The following is a 15,066-nucleotide window of genomic DNA, read 5'->3' as shown; positions in this document are numbered from 1 at the left end:
TAAGACAACATTTGCCAAAATGTATTTCACACAACAAATGATCAATAATCAATCTTGCTAAGCGGTTAATTAAAAATTGGCAAGTGCGCCCGTCACAATTCCGTTCAGGCAAGACCGCTCGCATTCATTGAAATGCTTCATGTAAATCTATTCTCCTTCATTGCAGCTCATGCTGGTCCCCCTCCCAAGGCTGAGGGAATACATACGTGACTCACTGTGCTGAGCAGAATCCAGTCCTTCCTATACAATTAATCAATCACGTAAAGGCAAAAGACAGCCCATTAAAATACAACAGCCCTTTTACATCGGGAGATATGTGAAAAACGATGAGGCAGTGAAAGACAAAAAAAACACTCGCATGCAAGCGTGCCACAACTGAGGCATGTAAAACACGACCCAGGTTACCGAGACAGTAAGGACAATGTGGATGTGATTCTTGTAGAATATTTATAATTGACGGCTTTAATCAATAGAACTGAAGGTTTTGTAGGCCAGCGTGGACCACCTTTCTTCTCACAAAACCATTTCCCAAAACAGCCCAGTCCACCTCCATGACTGGAGCCCACATATGAGAGGTGTAAAGTGAAATCAATTACAGTCAAATACTGCTTTTGACCACACATCATTGATTCTTTAATTTTCAGTTGGATATCCTAAATCTGTTCCATACGTGAAAAGAATGCCAAACACCAGACCTAAAATATGTGAAAAGAATTCCGAACACCAGACCTAACAATATCCTCATCTTTGGTGACCCGACCTCTTCTGAACTTCAAGGTCAGGCCACGTGTGTGAATATTCCAAGCTAGCTAGGATCTTGCTTGCTCTATAATTATAGCCTGGCACTAAAGGGGCCGCGATTCACCAGACTCCAGTGATGGCAAGCTCTGCAGGTTGTACCTTCTTGCCGAACTAAAACTGAAGAGGTTCCCGGCATGTGCACTGAAACGTCGGACATCAGGCCGAACGGCAAGTGGTAACAGCCCGAAAACACGTCGGAGAGCGAGCTGGCACGATCGCAAAAGCCCGAGCGGCGGGGGACCTGAGTGCTCTTTGATATCTGTGGAAAGACCGTGGCTCACTAACACAGCTGGCTGAGAATCACGTTTGTGCCGATTTGCGGAGTCAAGGCGGCGCGAGTGGTAGGGCTAAGTGTAAGTGAAGCTCTGGTGAAGCCTGCTGCTGGTAGTAGAGTGGGGGGGGGGGGGGGGTAGGAACCTCACCTCCTGATTGGTGGCCTGCAGCTCCTCCTCCAGGACTGCCACTCTCTCCAGAGCCACCCGCAGCCTTTCCCGCACCTGCCCACGCGCACACCAAGACACCGATGATCCCCATTAATCCTGATACACACTGGGGCCAGGTGCTGTTAGTGAGCATCTATCAAAGGCTGGCGCGCGTCGGCGTGATTGGGCCTATAACAATTCATTATTATTTTGTATCTCCGACACAGATGTTCGCAAAACTGCACAAGGTACTCATTTTAGGCCGAGTTAACCTATGGGAGGCTCAGGCCAGATTCAGATTCAGTTGTATCAGGTGTTAACATCAAGGCCACAACTCGTACCAAGGCGGCCAATGTCAAAGTCCACATGGTGCGAGCAATTATTATACAAACACGCATATGCTAAAAACATGTCATTTCTAAATACAAACAACACACACGAAGAAACATACACATGTACATGCACATATAGATGCATGTACACTCAAAGACAAAGATCACCCAGACGACCTACATAGAGTGCTGGTGCAAGTGGTGTCAGCAATAACCTATTAAGACTGGCATGGTTCACGAGGGGGTGGTGTGTGGCCAGTACTACGCCTGGACATTTTTGTCTCCCCAGTAATTATGTTATTGTGATGGCCAAGTCAACCAGTGTGAGGGCAAAGGGCTGGTGCTGGGTGTGGCTGGGATCAAACTTAGGTCGCTGGGTTTGTAGCGGAGGGCGCCAACTGCTGCATCATCGCACGCCACACACACACACATATAAAACCGTCATAGAGGATGCACGTTCATCTCAATTGCAAAGCCAAGTAACCTGTCCAAAGTCAAAACATCGCCATGTCACGATTGAGGGGCAAGGCATAACACGTCAAATGTAGCAAAGAAAAAAAGGCAAAATATTGAGGTAATATGTCACAGGCAACAATATGAGGTTGCATGCTGGGCACAATTCCACACACCAACTATTCATATATTCATGACACATGGAGGTATAGTTTGACGTGGGTCCCAATGCTCTGTATCATCATTAGTCCTGGTCCACGGACAGCTGGATGAGAACATCCCCATACCAATGCCATCTCTCGTGTTCTTCAATGTGCGAAATAATATTATGGCTTGCAAAGGGTTGAAAGAAAAAAAAATAGAAATTCTACGAACAAGTATGAGCACAGGCGTAGCAATCACTCATTAGCCAGCTATGAATGAGTACCCCCCCCCTTGCCTGGGGGGGGAAGTTGTGGCAGCTTTTACTATTCGAGACTTTGATGCAGGTTTGTCACAATAAGTCCAGCCGAATGGTCAAATTGGGGCAGCCTACACGAGAATATGTGGAAGAGTCAATCGCGACTATCTCCGTGGAAGGAAAGAGAGACGGGACAGAATCATGATGTTTTGTTTTCTGGAAAATAATAATGTCGCAAACAATGGAAGATGTGACAGCGAAATAAAAACGAGGGTTTGGAAAAGGAAAAGCAAATTACGCGTTTGGGAACACCCCGCCCTCACCCCAACATATGGAACAAACAATTGGTCCAATCTACAGACAAAAGTCTGGGAAATCAAGCAATCCAGATTACTTTAAAGAGCTCAGACCTGGGCATTAGCTGTGGTAAATGCCACGAGAGAAGGGGGCAGCAAGGTCATAGTCCCAGAAAATGGCAAATAAAGATAAAGAATTACTGCTGATGAGCTAAAGTGCAGACGATTTCAGCATCTGCAAGTGCTGCAAGTGTGTCACCTGGGAAGAGCTCCAGGTGATAACACAGAGACCACCACAGGCGTGAGGTACTGGGTTGCCTGATGGAGTCAGTGATGCAGCACGGACTACGTGGCTAAGTGAGCAATCTCTGTCACCGTTTTGTCCAGGAAAATGTCTGCATTTAGGAAAACAATTTCGGTCAGTAATACATTCTGAAGTTCACAAACTTCACCTCACTCTGCTCTTCATTGTTGCCTTTCATTTATAATGAATGTATAATTAATCACATAAAAAATGAAAAATAATCACCTGCCAAACACTTAATTTCCCCCCAGGCAATATTTTAAGTAAAATTAATTACAATCCGCTGAAGTTTGTTCAATTGAAAAGCCACGATTCAGATGATAATTACACCGCATAGAATAACAAGGCAAGATGATGTTATCTGCACTGTGGGACCACATTTCTTGCTTGTTGCATGTTTTACACTCACAGCGGCCCCCAGCCACTGCTCACATTGTGAGCGATAATGCAAGCCTCAAAATAATGTATGCAACACATTGATTCATTGCATTGCTTGAACTATGTCTAGCAATCCTTTCTGCGGTGCCTTTTAAAAAGACGACCGTAATATATACGTAGAACTTCTGCACCGTATGTAGCCAAAAGTGCGGGGGAAGGACAACAAACTAAACACAAAAAGCAGTCTAATGAATATGTATGCAAGTTGTATGCATGTGTATTTTAAAAATAATGGCTTTAGGAGATTGATTTTTCTAAGAGGCACAATGAAAAGCAATTTACTATCAGCGTCAAACAAATTGTCTCGGTTGCCTGTTCGGCTTCTGGTGAAATAATCACACACATGCATGCACTTAAGCACGCCCACACACACACGTACACATGTGCGGACAGACAAACCTCGCATGCATTTCCTTACCGGCTTCAACCACAGATGGTTATCCATCTGTGCGACGCTGGCAGAGCGCCAACGTCATATTCGGAGGGTTGCGAGTAAAAAATTCAGGCTCAGTGTTAACTCAGCACATCGATTATCTGGGGTCGATAAAATAGATACTACTCTGTGGGTAGTCACCAGTCCTTGTCGTACGGTGAGAGTGATCCCTGTCATACGAATATGAAATTTCCAACATTGGCTTCAGACTGTCAATTGAGATGAGCGTCGCCTGCTTTCGTTTAAGTTTGCAGATGCACTTTGAATGTTTCACTGCCAAGGCGCGATGTGTGTTCTATGTACATCGGATTAGTTCACCATGATTTGGACAAGAAAAGGGGGGGGGGGGTGTACAGGTCAATTTACACTGGGGTTGCCGCAATTTGGTGAAACTACGCGATATCACAAGATGCGATATCCACAATAATGCAATAATAGTATTGTCAATCCCACAAATGATTGTTGCGTTGCGATTGTTATTGCTCATATAATCTCTCAGAAATATTTTCTATGCTGACAAATGTTTTATGAAATAACAAACTCGATGAACGTTTAAATAAGTATCGGTTACCCAGCAAATAATGCTTCCTGAAATGTTTTTCAGAGTAACTGACTGCATGGCGGTAATATAGCGTCACCATTTCTGGAGTAAATGTAACCGTTTTTTTCTAGATTAGAAGTCTTATGCTGAATTAACAGGAGCTGAAGAACTTAAGTAAAATCATCGTTATTCATGCTGGAAAGTACAGCACCTCCGAAGAGAACGGTCGGCTACGTACGGTGCGAAATAAGTGCAACATACACACAGCAAAGCATGACAAAAACACTATGAAACTTGCAAACAATGTTATGGTCCATACTCTTAGTTTTTTCGGTAGTCACGTAGGTAAAAAATGGAAATTAATAAAAAATAAAATAATAAAAAATCACGACGTTTCAGAGGCAACACAAGTCTCTGTCATCAGGTGGGACCGTCATAGCCAGATTTGCTGTATCAAGTTTACCTACGTGACTTTACCGAAAAAACTGAGAGTATGAATCCTTGCAGTCACGAAAGCTTCAAATCTAGAATGTTATGGTCAACTGATGCTGCGATAATCGTCATCGTAAACCTAATATCGCATCATCGTGAGCGACGGCATCGCGGCAATCCCACGTCACACACACACACACAGGAGGGGGAATCGAGGAGACGCGTCGTGAGAGGGCACCTTCTCATCGAGAGCCTTGTGGTGCTCAAAGAGTGACTTGAGGGCCTTGAGCACCTCCACCTCGCTGGAGACGCCTGCCGGAGATTGCGCCTGCCGCTTCACCACCGTCATGCGGAGCGAGCGCTCGTGGCGAGACACCAGGCACTCCAGGTGCTCCAGCAGGAGCTGCGTGTGGGATACAACCGGCGAGGGGAGGGCACAGGGGTAAGAGGAGACCGTGTAACAGGCTGCCAATCGTGATAGGTCTTGCTCCTCCGGTGTGCGTCCGGGTCGTACTGTTTGTTGCTGGGCACGGGGGCTCTGTCGCGGTGATGCGGAGCGAAATGCGGCACAACCCCGAAAATGCATCACAGGGCCTAGGAGCAGCACAACGGCGAAAACCAACACCAACGCGGTGGCCTGTTCCGGAAACTACGCTTGGGAGGAACAGCACATTGCAACAATGAAAGACTTTAACCACAGAACTCAAGTATTTCCCATGTTCAACCAAAAACAAGCACTTTTTACAGGCATCCTGCAGATGTCATTTCTTCATGCCCTGTATCGGGTGTTGGCTGAGCATCTATCACTCAAATTAGTGGAGGATTGTCTGTAGTCTTTGGTAACCAGGCTAGACCATTCAATTAGCCGCATGTAAGAATTTGGTTTTATCTCAAGTGATAGTTCCAAAAATCAAACCCAGAGGAGCTCAGCAGTGGCGAATCGGAAGTCTGCTAGCAGGTGCGAGCCCCCCAGAGTCAAACAGCCGTTGCTAAGCAGGCCATGTTCGTTTCAAGCCCTCGAGGTCTGCGGGGACTGTGCTACGAGTGAGCACTTGTTACTCAGGGCAGTGCATCAGCATGCCTTGCCGCCCTTTCAGCACTCCCAAGAGCCTTGCACAAATGTATTCTAGGGTGATTCACCCGAAGATGATCCTTGCTGGAGACACAGCCAACATGATCTTTTTTAATGTTAAGCAAATTTTTATTTTTAAGCAAGAGCTTTTGAAATAAAATGTGAATTGCTTGGACAGAGGCTCAAGCACGTATTCGTGACTGTGCCACAGCCGTTTAAAATCACGTCAGACAAGGGATGCACTGCGGCCATTCAATGCCACGCACAACCATTCAATAAGTTAGGAACCCAAAATCGAACATTGACTATTTTGCTTAATAATATAATTACAAGATTCACAACAATAACTGTGGGCTTCAGTGCAAAATGTGAAGTAAAAAAGTGCAGCATAAGTGGGATAAAGCTTCGATTTAAAGCTTACGTGACTGCAGGGATTCATCTTCTTGGTTCTTTCGTTAAAGTCACGTAGAAGGGAAATAATAAAATAATAAAAATAAAACATAATAAAATTATTCTCACGACGTTTCGGCCACAACGCAAGCAGCCGTCCTCAGGTGAAGAACAGGTCTGTCGAGAAGACAGCGTCTGAATGAAACACCCCAGGCTTGGAGCGTATATTTAAGCTGGGTTGGAGGGGGAAGAGCGCCTTGACAAAAGAATTGTTTAAAAAAAAACGGCTGCTTGCGTTGTGGCCAAAACGTCGTGAGAAGTATTTTATAATGTTCTATTTTTATTATTTCCCTTCTACGTGACTTTACCGAAAGAACCAAGAAGATGGGCTAAAGCTGATATAACCGATGGCTTCAAGTTCAGTCAGCAGCCTTTGAGGCAGTTGCATTGGAAATGCCCACAGAGTACGACTGTGATTTGGTCACAGTCGGGTATAACGCTATGTTGAGAAGTCTCCCTTTCACTTCAAGTACACCCTCCTTCCCATTCCTCAACTCTTGATCACCACCCTCCCTCTGTCCTGATCACGACCTCTACTTAAAGCATGTGTTGCGTACGTCATAGTGTGTGGGGATATGTCACAAGGATAGACTTTCTAATTCGAGTTTATACAACACAATTTGGATTTAAGTATGGTAGAAATGCTACTGCATCCCAATTTAAAACATGGCTTTAAAATGAATTGCCTATATTTCCCAAATGCACTATTCAGTTGTGAGAGTCAGTTCGGCTTTAATTGTGATACATCAATAGTATAAATACGACTTATATTGTGAATTGAATTAAGTCCACAATGATAAGGGTGCCATTCACTATGGGGCCTGGGGTGCCCTTGGACCCTGTTCTTAGTGCGTGAAAATAGTTCTACTCTCTCCCTTCAACAGCAAGTAAAAGGGAATAATGCCATCATATGTGATATCGTGAAAAACACCAACTTGTTATGACCAAAAGAACACCGATACATTATTAGCACGAGGATTATACAGTACTGTACACGAAGGCATATATGTGGTGTGTGCATAATGGCCAACAGTGGGTAACTAAAGGAGATGAGCTATACGTAGGAAACAATTAAACACATTTTTTAAAATAAATATACCCACGTCAAGATATTTCTTAATTTAAAGTGAATATAAAAGTCACCCACAAGTTTATGCTAATAAAAGAGACCTCCCATCATCAATTACCGCACTCAATGTATCTGAAAAGCATATGCATGCGCAAGGCTCTGATTCATACTTTTGCAGTCATTGGATCGCGTAAGAAATGTGCTCACTGCTTCCTACCATACGACGACACATTGCGACGCTTCAGACCGCCAATACACCTCCAGCTTATCTTCTTGACCACGTTTCAGCCATTTACAATCGCAGAGCATGGCTTTTTCATGAAAAAAAAATCCCAATTGTGTTCTCTCTGTGGCCAACCATGCTGCTCCCAGTAAAAACTAAAAACGACAAATGCATTGCGTAACACGATGCTAAACAGTGGAACGCTATTGCGGCAAACTCGCTCTCGTGCTTGGCAGAAAATAAGTTGGATATTAAATAACGGCAGACCAAAAGCACTGCAATTATGGATCACGCATGACTTCTCCATCATCACTTCATACCCGTAATCAGCGATTATCGTCATCATCATTATCTATCCGCTGCGGAATGAAGGCCATCCCAAGCCGTAGCCATCGCTAATGGTCTTGCCTTGCAGCGCGATCCATCTGGCACCAGCACCTGAAAACGAGCCAATTTCATCTCACCATCTACACAGTAGATGCCTTCTCGGTGTGTTCTCATTCGGTTTCCACTCCATCGTTCTCTCGTCCGCTGGGCTATCATTCCTTCTGGCGAAGGGCCCTATCCACCTCCGTTTACTTTTCTTTACCGGTCAGTGAATATGACGACTCTAAATTGCGCATGTTCTCTGATCCCGGTGCTCCTCTACAAAGTCTCCCAGTGAAATTCAAAGCACGCACCCCCATCCACCTTTCGTTGCACATTGTTCAGATGCTGTCAAAGTCAATGTTTCTGAACCAAGTGCAAGCCAGTGATATGCAACCAATTAACACCTTTCTTTTTTTGGGAACGTAGTTTTTTTTTCCCAGGACCCAATGTGGGGGTCAACATTGTCACGTGGTTGAAACCGTTGGACCAACTTTGGGCCCAACGTTTCATGCTTTCTCCCATTATTCAGAGGTTATCATTGCGTTTAACAAAACTTCACGTGGCACGGAATGGTACGTAGAATCCTGCGATGAGGACTGACGGGCTTGGAGAGGGGCATTTATTGAGCAGCGTTCATCAATGTTAAAAAAAGAAAAACTGGAATTCCAGTTTTACAACACTTAGCTTAATCCTGAAAGTTTCTTGGGATGTGTTGGATAAGGTTTTGGAAAACATCCTCCCGTTAGTGTTCACCACAATAAATATATGTCCACGGGCATCTTTATTCAACGTGCAGCGTGCTATATGGGTAATTTCCCGTAACTTTTATGCAATAAAATCACAAGTTACTGTCTGGCCTCCTGTCAATGGCTTTAACAAATGTTGCGATGAATCACACGCTCACACGCAGGACACTTATGACGTATCCATGACATATTCTAAGGGGCCATGGTAACAGTTTGGTGGTTAATCTGAATGTCACTTCAACACCTATATATCCTTGTTACAAAGTTTTACTTCCTGGTATGATGTTCTAGGGCTGACACAGATGCGCAATGTTGCACGCGTAAATATAAAGACAGAAGGACCCCTCTTAAGATTAATGTGCAGCGTGCGGAAGAATAAATAAAACTAAATTAACGTTACGCGCCATAAATTCAGATGATCCAGAACGCTGCTTTAATGTAATGCATATAGCAAAATAAAAGATAAAGCTTGTGGCAGGGTTTGTATTTACCCGGGGGATGCATTTTTATCTTTGATGGTAATACAACAGGACCCTTGACTTAATGTCAGAAATTATGGCCAATGAAAGTCACTTGCAATGGCTGAAATGTAGTTTCTGATGCAAGGAACACATAACGTTGGGCACATAGCTTTATATCTTCATTCAATTTAACATTACATTACGTGTGCATATGGTGTGCATTTTAAACAAAGGGTGTAAGCAATCCAGGTTGATTTAAAACAATGTCTAGGTCCCCTTGGTAACCACGTTATTCATGAATGGAGAATGTAATGATTGAAATTGGATACTCAGGACTTGTCCATGTACCAAAATGCCCTGCTTGATTTATCAAGTGTTTTAATAACAGATTCATACAAATGTTACACAAACACGACAGAGTAACGGGTTAGTTTGGAAGTCCGTATTTGTGTATACTTAGAATCCCAAAGGCCTTCACGCTGAAGGTTGTAGTATTCACGTTTAAATCCAACCGAGTGAGTTTGCACCGACAGGACTTTTAAACGTCTGTTCCTATATATATACACATTTTTCATTTTACCACTGCTGTACATCTTCATTAAAGCTGCAAATAAATTCAATTATTCCAACAAATGTGCCCTCTGAAACATGCAGATTGGTCGTAATTAAACACATGGCGCTATAATTTATACAAACAATGACAATGTGTGCGACACGCAGGGAATTCCTAACCAGTGCCATCGTTGGAGGGCTCCAGCCGGTGTTGAGGGAGGGACAGAGCGCAGTGGGACTTGGCTGAGCTCCCATTCCTTCGTTGGCAGAGATCCCAGTTCTATTTGCTTCTGGGGAATCTGCCAACAATCTGTCTCGATATTCTTGCCCAACACAACCTTGACCATAAGATGAATTTAATAAAAGCAATTATTTTTGCAAAATAATGTTCGAGCACTATGAGATGCATTTAATGCAACCTAATTCCACACCCCCCCCCCCCCCCAAAAAAAATCTTAAAACCAAGGAACAGTTGAAGCAATTTAGAAAATAGCAATGCAGCTCTGATTATAGCAAAAATACATATGTGAAACTCTAATGTATTTAAAGCAAGCGGGAATCTACTGAGATACAAATGACAATTTTCACGAGAGACCAGGGCACTATATAGGAAAGTGACTCGTTTAATTTTAACATGAAGCTAAACGCCACTTTTACATTTGGCATTTGAGCCCAGACACTGGCACAGAATAGCTTACTATTATAATGCTATCAGATGCTCAAACATTTAATTAACAGTAGAGATGCATGCTTGGATAATGTCCGACATCATTACGGCAGGGAAGTGAACCACCAACTCAGTGCAAATTGGCCTGGTTCACATAAGCATTCCGACCTCCTGGATTTTCAGCCACCAGGGTCATACGAGCGCATGGCCTGCACAATCAACAGGGGCAGTCGACAGCTCAAGGAGGAGATTTCCTCAATCTTTCTCCTTGAGAACATGCTAGGCCTTTTTTCTGAGCAAGTTAATTCTGCACAAATGCCAGAATTAAGCGAGCCTTTGCATTAAACATACTAAAACAACACAGATTTCTTTCCCTGGCGCTGTACGAGCTTATTAACCTCAGACGTGCTGTAAAGTCACGTACAATTTACATATTAACCCGGCTGTTTGTCATTCACTAAACTCCATCCGGACCTCTGGCACCTGGTTCAGCCATCCTCTGCGGTACGGCTTGCGATGGTGTTTACACATTTTTTTTTGACTGAGCCGGGTGAATAACGGCTAACTACCTCCATGGGGCCGCGTCTGTTTAATTCTCAGCATCCAATTGAATTCCCATGGCCGGCGTAGTTTTTTTTTCAGCGACAGATTTTCCCGTAGCCATAACGATGCTTTACGACACACGAGGAGGCGGCATCTCCAGGAATGCAAATGTGAAGCATCGTGGCCGACTCGATCGCTGCCACGGACCAGCCATTATCGCACACTAATGAGACACCTGCAGAGACACCAGCGGTAAATGGCATTATCTGCACAAGAACAATATTAAATATTTCGCATTACACGAGGGAAATTCGAACCATCGCTCCCGCAGCTTTATTAATCAATAAATGGTAAATTAGCGATCGTGCGGACTCTATAAGTACCCTAGGAGTTTTGGCAAGGGAATAGGGGGACGTAATGGGAATTACGTGCGTGAAAGCGAGGTCATTTAGCACAGTGTTGAACTAACGCATGCGATATTTAACAATATGATATCAATATAAAATATTAGATTTAAAACAAATTTATTCGGTTTCACAAACCTATTCTGACAACATATGGAGGGCATTTTTTAACATTTAAATTGACACTAATTAAGCACATTTTAATTTTGACATTTAAATGGTGACATTTTGAATTTTATTATTCAAGCTATACATTTATTTCCCAACCTGTTATTTCGAACATATGTTATCTCATTAATGTTTATAGAGTTTACACTATGAAGGTAGCTAACACTGCCTTGGCCTTGTACTAGTGATGATGGTGTGCCCATATGTTACCCACATCATGTGTGAGCTATCGAGTATGCAGGCGGTTCAACTGCACCTCCTCTCGCTTGTTTTTTCCTGGATCTTTATGTTGCGCGTAGTCACTTTAAGATGTTCCTTGTTCATGTTTAGGTTTGTTGCGGTTGCACCCGAGTCAAGAGCCGCATGGCTCACAGGGCTATCTCCATAGATATAAAAAGCAAAGTTATGATTATGTGTGTCTGTTCAAAATGTTTAGCGTACTTCCCGACATGCAACAAACTGGAAATTTGCCATGTGGGTACTTTCCAGACTGTACACTATGCAAAAATTTAAAAAATCGACTTTTGATAATTGTTTTTTTACCCTTCTATCTGGCAACAAAACTGACACCGTTTTACAAGGAGTCATGTTTGCATAGACCACAATACCTGCAGTCATAATGCAAACAAAAAACATAAATCTGATAATGTGCACTGTCCTTGAAGTTGATTGGTCCACACCCGAGACAGCTTTCTTTAGAGCCTAGTCTCACATGGGTTGGACCAGATGTAAAAAGGTGTCAGTTTTGTAGCCAGATAGAAGGGTAAAAAACCAATTATCATATTTTTACTGGCAAATGAGGTTCCCATTGTGTAAATCGACTTTTGTTTTGGGGTGGGGAGCTCAATAATGCATTTATTTTTTGCACAACAAGTGAGCTGTGACGTCAAATCTGTCACGTGACCCGTGCATGTGGAAGCGTAACGCATTGCAGTGTCGTGGTTAGCGCGCTGCGCTACGAACCCGGCGACCCCAGTTCGATTCCCGCTCACGGCCACCACAGGTGACGATTATTTGAACCGGTCCTGGGCCTCCCCTAGGTCGACTCAGCCTCAAACGAGTAAGTGGTGCGGTGTGTGAACATCGCCACTGGGGAGACAAAGGCGGCCCGGGTGTGGTGAATCCAAGTCCCGGGCGAAGCCGGGTAGTACAGCTAGTACCTAATAAATGAAACAGAAACCGAGGCCCATGGGCTGAATGGGCCCAGCTCCCAGGCTCCAAATGGAGGGAAAATTAGATAGGCGACCCGATTTTATTCCATTAACCAAGGACCATGCCAACCGTGCTCGATAACTATTGACGAATGTGTTGAATTTGTTTATTATGCTACGTCACTGATCTCCGTGAGTATTTTCTCAGGTAACTGAAACGACACTATCTCTCGCAGGATGCAGCTCTCTTCCATCGGTACAGGAACAATCTGCTGAGCCACATACTTTAGCATTGTTTTAAGACCTCTGCAACCACTTTGCTTGAACATCAATGAGCTTAATAACAACATAATTCATGGATGTGACAGCAACATGTCAGAAGCTCGCCTGATACAATTTCAACAGACCACAGATTGTCATTTTATGGAAGCTCCCAGCTCGTGGAGCGAAACCGTTGGACATCGTGAAGAGCAACAAGCAGGAACAACGAAAAAGCAAGCATCGAGGCAGCAGTGCAAGCCACAAAAACACCCCATCATTCAGTCCCATTGAATTGTGGAGAAATGCGTTGAACCACTGCTCTCGCACGCCCGCCCTCCCTGACAATTCACAGCGTGCAAAACCCTCCTCCTCCCCTATCTGCTGTTTCTCAGCCATGCGCCCACCTATGCAATTGCCATCACTGGCGATGATTCCTCCGCCGCTTGCTTGGGTTATCAAAGGGGGTTGCTCCGAACATTGCCGGAGATGGTGGACTGGCTGCTGTCGTTGTAGGGCGGGGGGGTGGTGCAAGGTGGGGGAGCACTGAAGCGAGATTGGGAGCAATTAGTGGCCAGCGGATGCGTGGGCGTCGGTCGGCAGCTCACCCGTGTGTTGTTGCGCTCGGCTTTGAGCTCCGCAATCTCCTCCTCGCGCTCCAGCAGCTGCTCCCGACACGAGTTCAGCTCTTTCGTCAGCGCCGCGAACTCCTACACGCAAAACCAAGCAGAGAACAAAGGCCCCCCGCCGTTGAGATTTATAGACCACGGTGGGTAGAGTTGTTCGCGAGCACGAAAATTACGAGCGAACGACCGGGGAATCTGCCCGACGTTGTCACATGGGCGGTCATCAAGTGTCTAACCGGAGGAGTTCTAGGCTGAAATGTTGTCAGCAGGAAGCCGTGCAGACAAATCCATTGTTGTACTGTACTGTGACCTGTTTCTGCTCCGCGCTTTCACAATCCCCACACTGACGAGAGTGATGAAGAATGGTCAAATAACCCAAACAGCATTGTACCAACACAAGGGCTGATGTTTACACAGAACTCGGGTAACTCATTTAAGGACTCGGGAGAGATCCGGGACAGGCACATACACCAATTGCTCCTGATGATATCCATGAACGGGAATAGAACCCAGGTTTGAAGGATGTGTGGCAGTGCGCGACTCATTATGCGGCCAGTCCCCACACCACACACATACAGACGTGCGCACAAGACGACACAAGGTCATACAACGAAAGCGTTGGGATTTAAATGACATCTGATTCATATCATTAAGAATCTCCGAACCCTGTCCAGTCAGGGAAGGGAGATTTGTGAAATTAGTTGTGTAAACATACCCATATTTTGTTTACATTACGTATGTTTTTACCTTCAATTTACATGTGTGTGTGTGTGTGTATATAGTAAACGATATACTTTGACGTAAAAGGATGATGAAACATAATGAAATGTGTTGCAATGACATATGTGATACAATGTCAAAATACGAGTACATGGGATGCTGGCTTCATTAATCAATTAAACGCCTTGCGCATCTGTGCACACAGGCACATGTGCACGCTCAGGCACATGTGCACGCTCAGGCACATGTGCACGCTCAGGCACATATGGCCAATCATATGTTCATACAAATACAGCATAATGTAACTATCATACCCTTGTGTCTGCATTACATTGTGTGGACATTTAAAGGTATTCGAGACAACAACAAGACAAGTCCTGCCCACTCTAAACTATTTAGACGACCACCAATACAAGAAATATGTTGGCGTTCCGGTAAACGTATGACAGTTGTACATTTGGAAAAGGTACTGGCCGAGGATTATTTTGGCATTAAAACAATCTTAATTCTAGATTTGAAGCTTTCGTGACTGCAAGGATTCATACTCTTAGGCTTTTTCGGTAAAGTCACGTAGGTAAAAAATAAAATAAAATAAATGAAAACAGCTAAATTAAATCACGACGTTTCGGGCGCAACACAAGCGTCCGTCATCAGGTGGGAAATAGTCCACGACATCTTCAACAGGCAAACATTATAGCGAATTGTTTATATATACAAAAGGATTTACAATAATAA

The 15,066-nt window shown here is 44.1% G+C and overlaps 1 protein-coding gene across 13 annotated transcripts in view; it reads right to left on the bottom strand.

Annotated features, from left to right (window-relative positions):
- The window catches only part of LOC133350332 (liprin-alpha-1-like), a 351,308-nt gene that overhangs the window by 142,859 nt on the left and 193,383 nt on the right, over positions 1–15,066 (bottom strand). For all 13 annotated transcript variants that reach the window (XM_061564572.1, XM_061564571.1, XM_061564574.1 and 10 more), the window contains exons 2-4: positions 13,594–13,695; positions 5,091–5,255; positions 1,224–1,298 (exon numbers count right to left, since the gene is read on the bottom strand). In XM_061564572.1, coding sequence (XP_061420556.1) covers positions 1,224–1,298; positions 5,091–5,255; positions 13,594–13,695 — 342 coding nt within the window. The remainder of the gene's footprint in view (positions 1–1,223; positions 1,299–5,090; positions 5,256–13,593; positions 13,696–15,066) is intronic.

The sequence above is a fragment of the Lethenteron reissneri genome, chromosome 33 (assembly GCF_015708825.2).
Source record: "Lethenteron reissneri isolate LAM-NWPU_2019-01 chromosome 33, ASM1570882v1, whole genome shotgun sequence".
Lineage (NCBI taxonomy): Eukaryota > Metazoa > Chordata > Hyperoartia > Petromyzontiformes > Petromyzontidae > Lethenteron > Lethenteron reissneri.
Note: the sequence above shows the minus strand (reverse complement) of the source record. Positions and strands in the feature narration are given on the sequence as shown.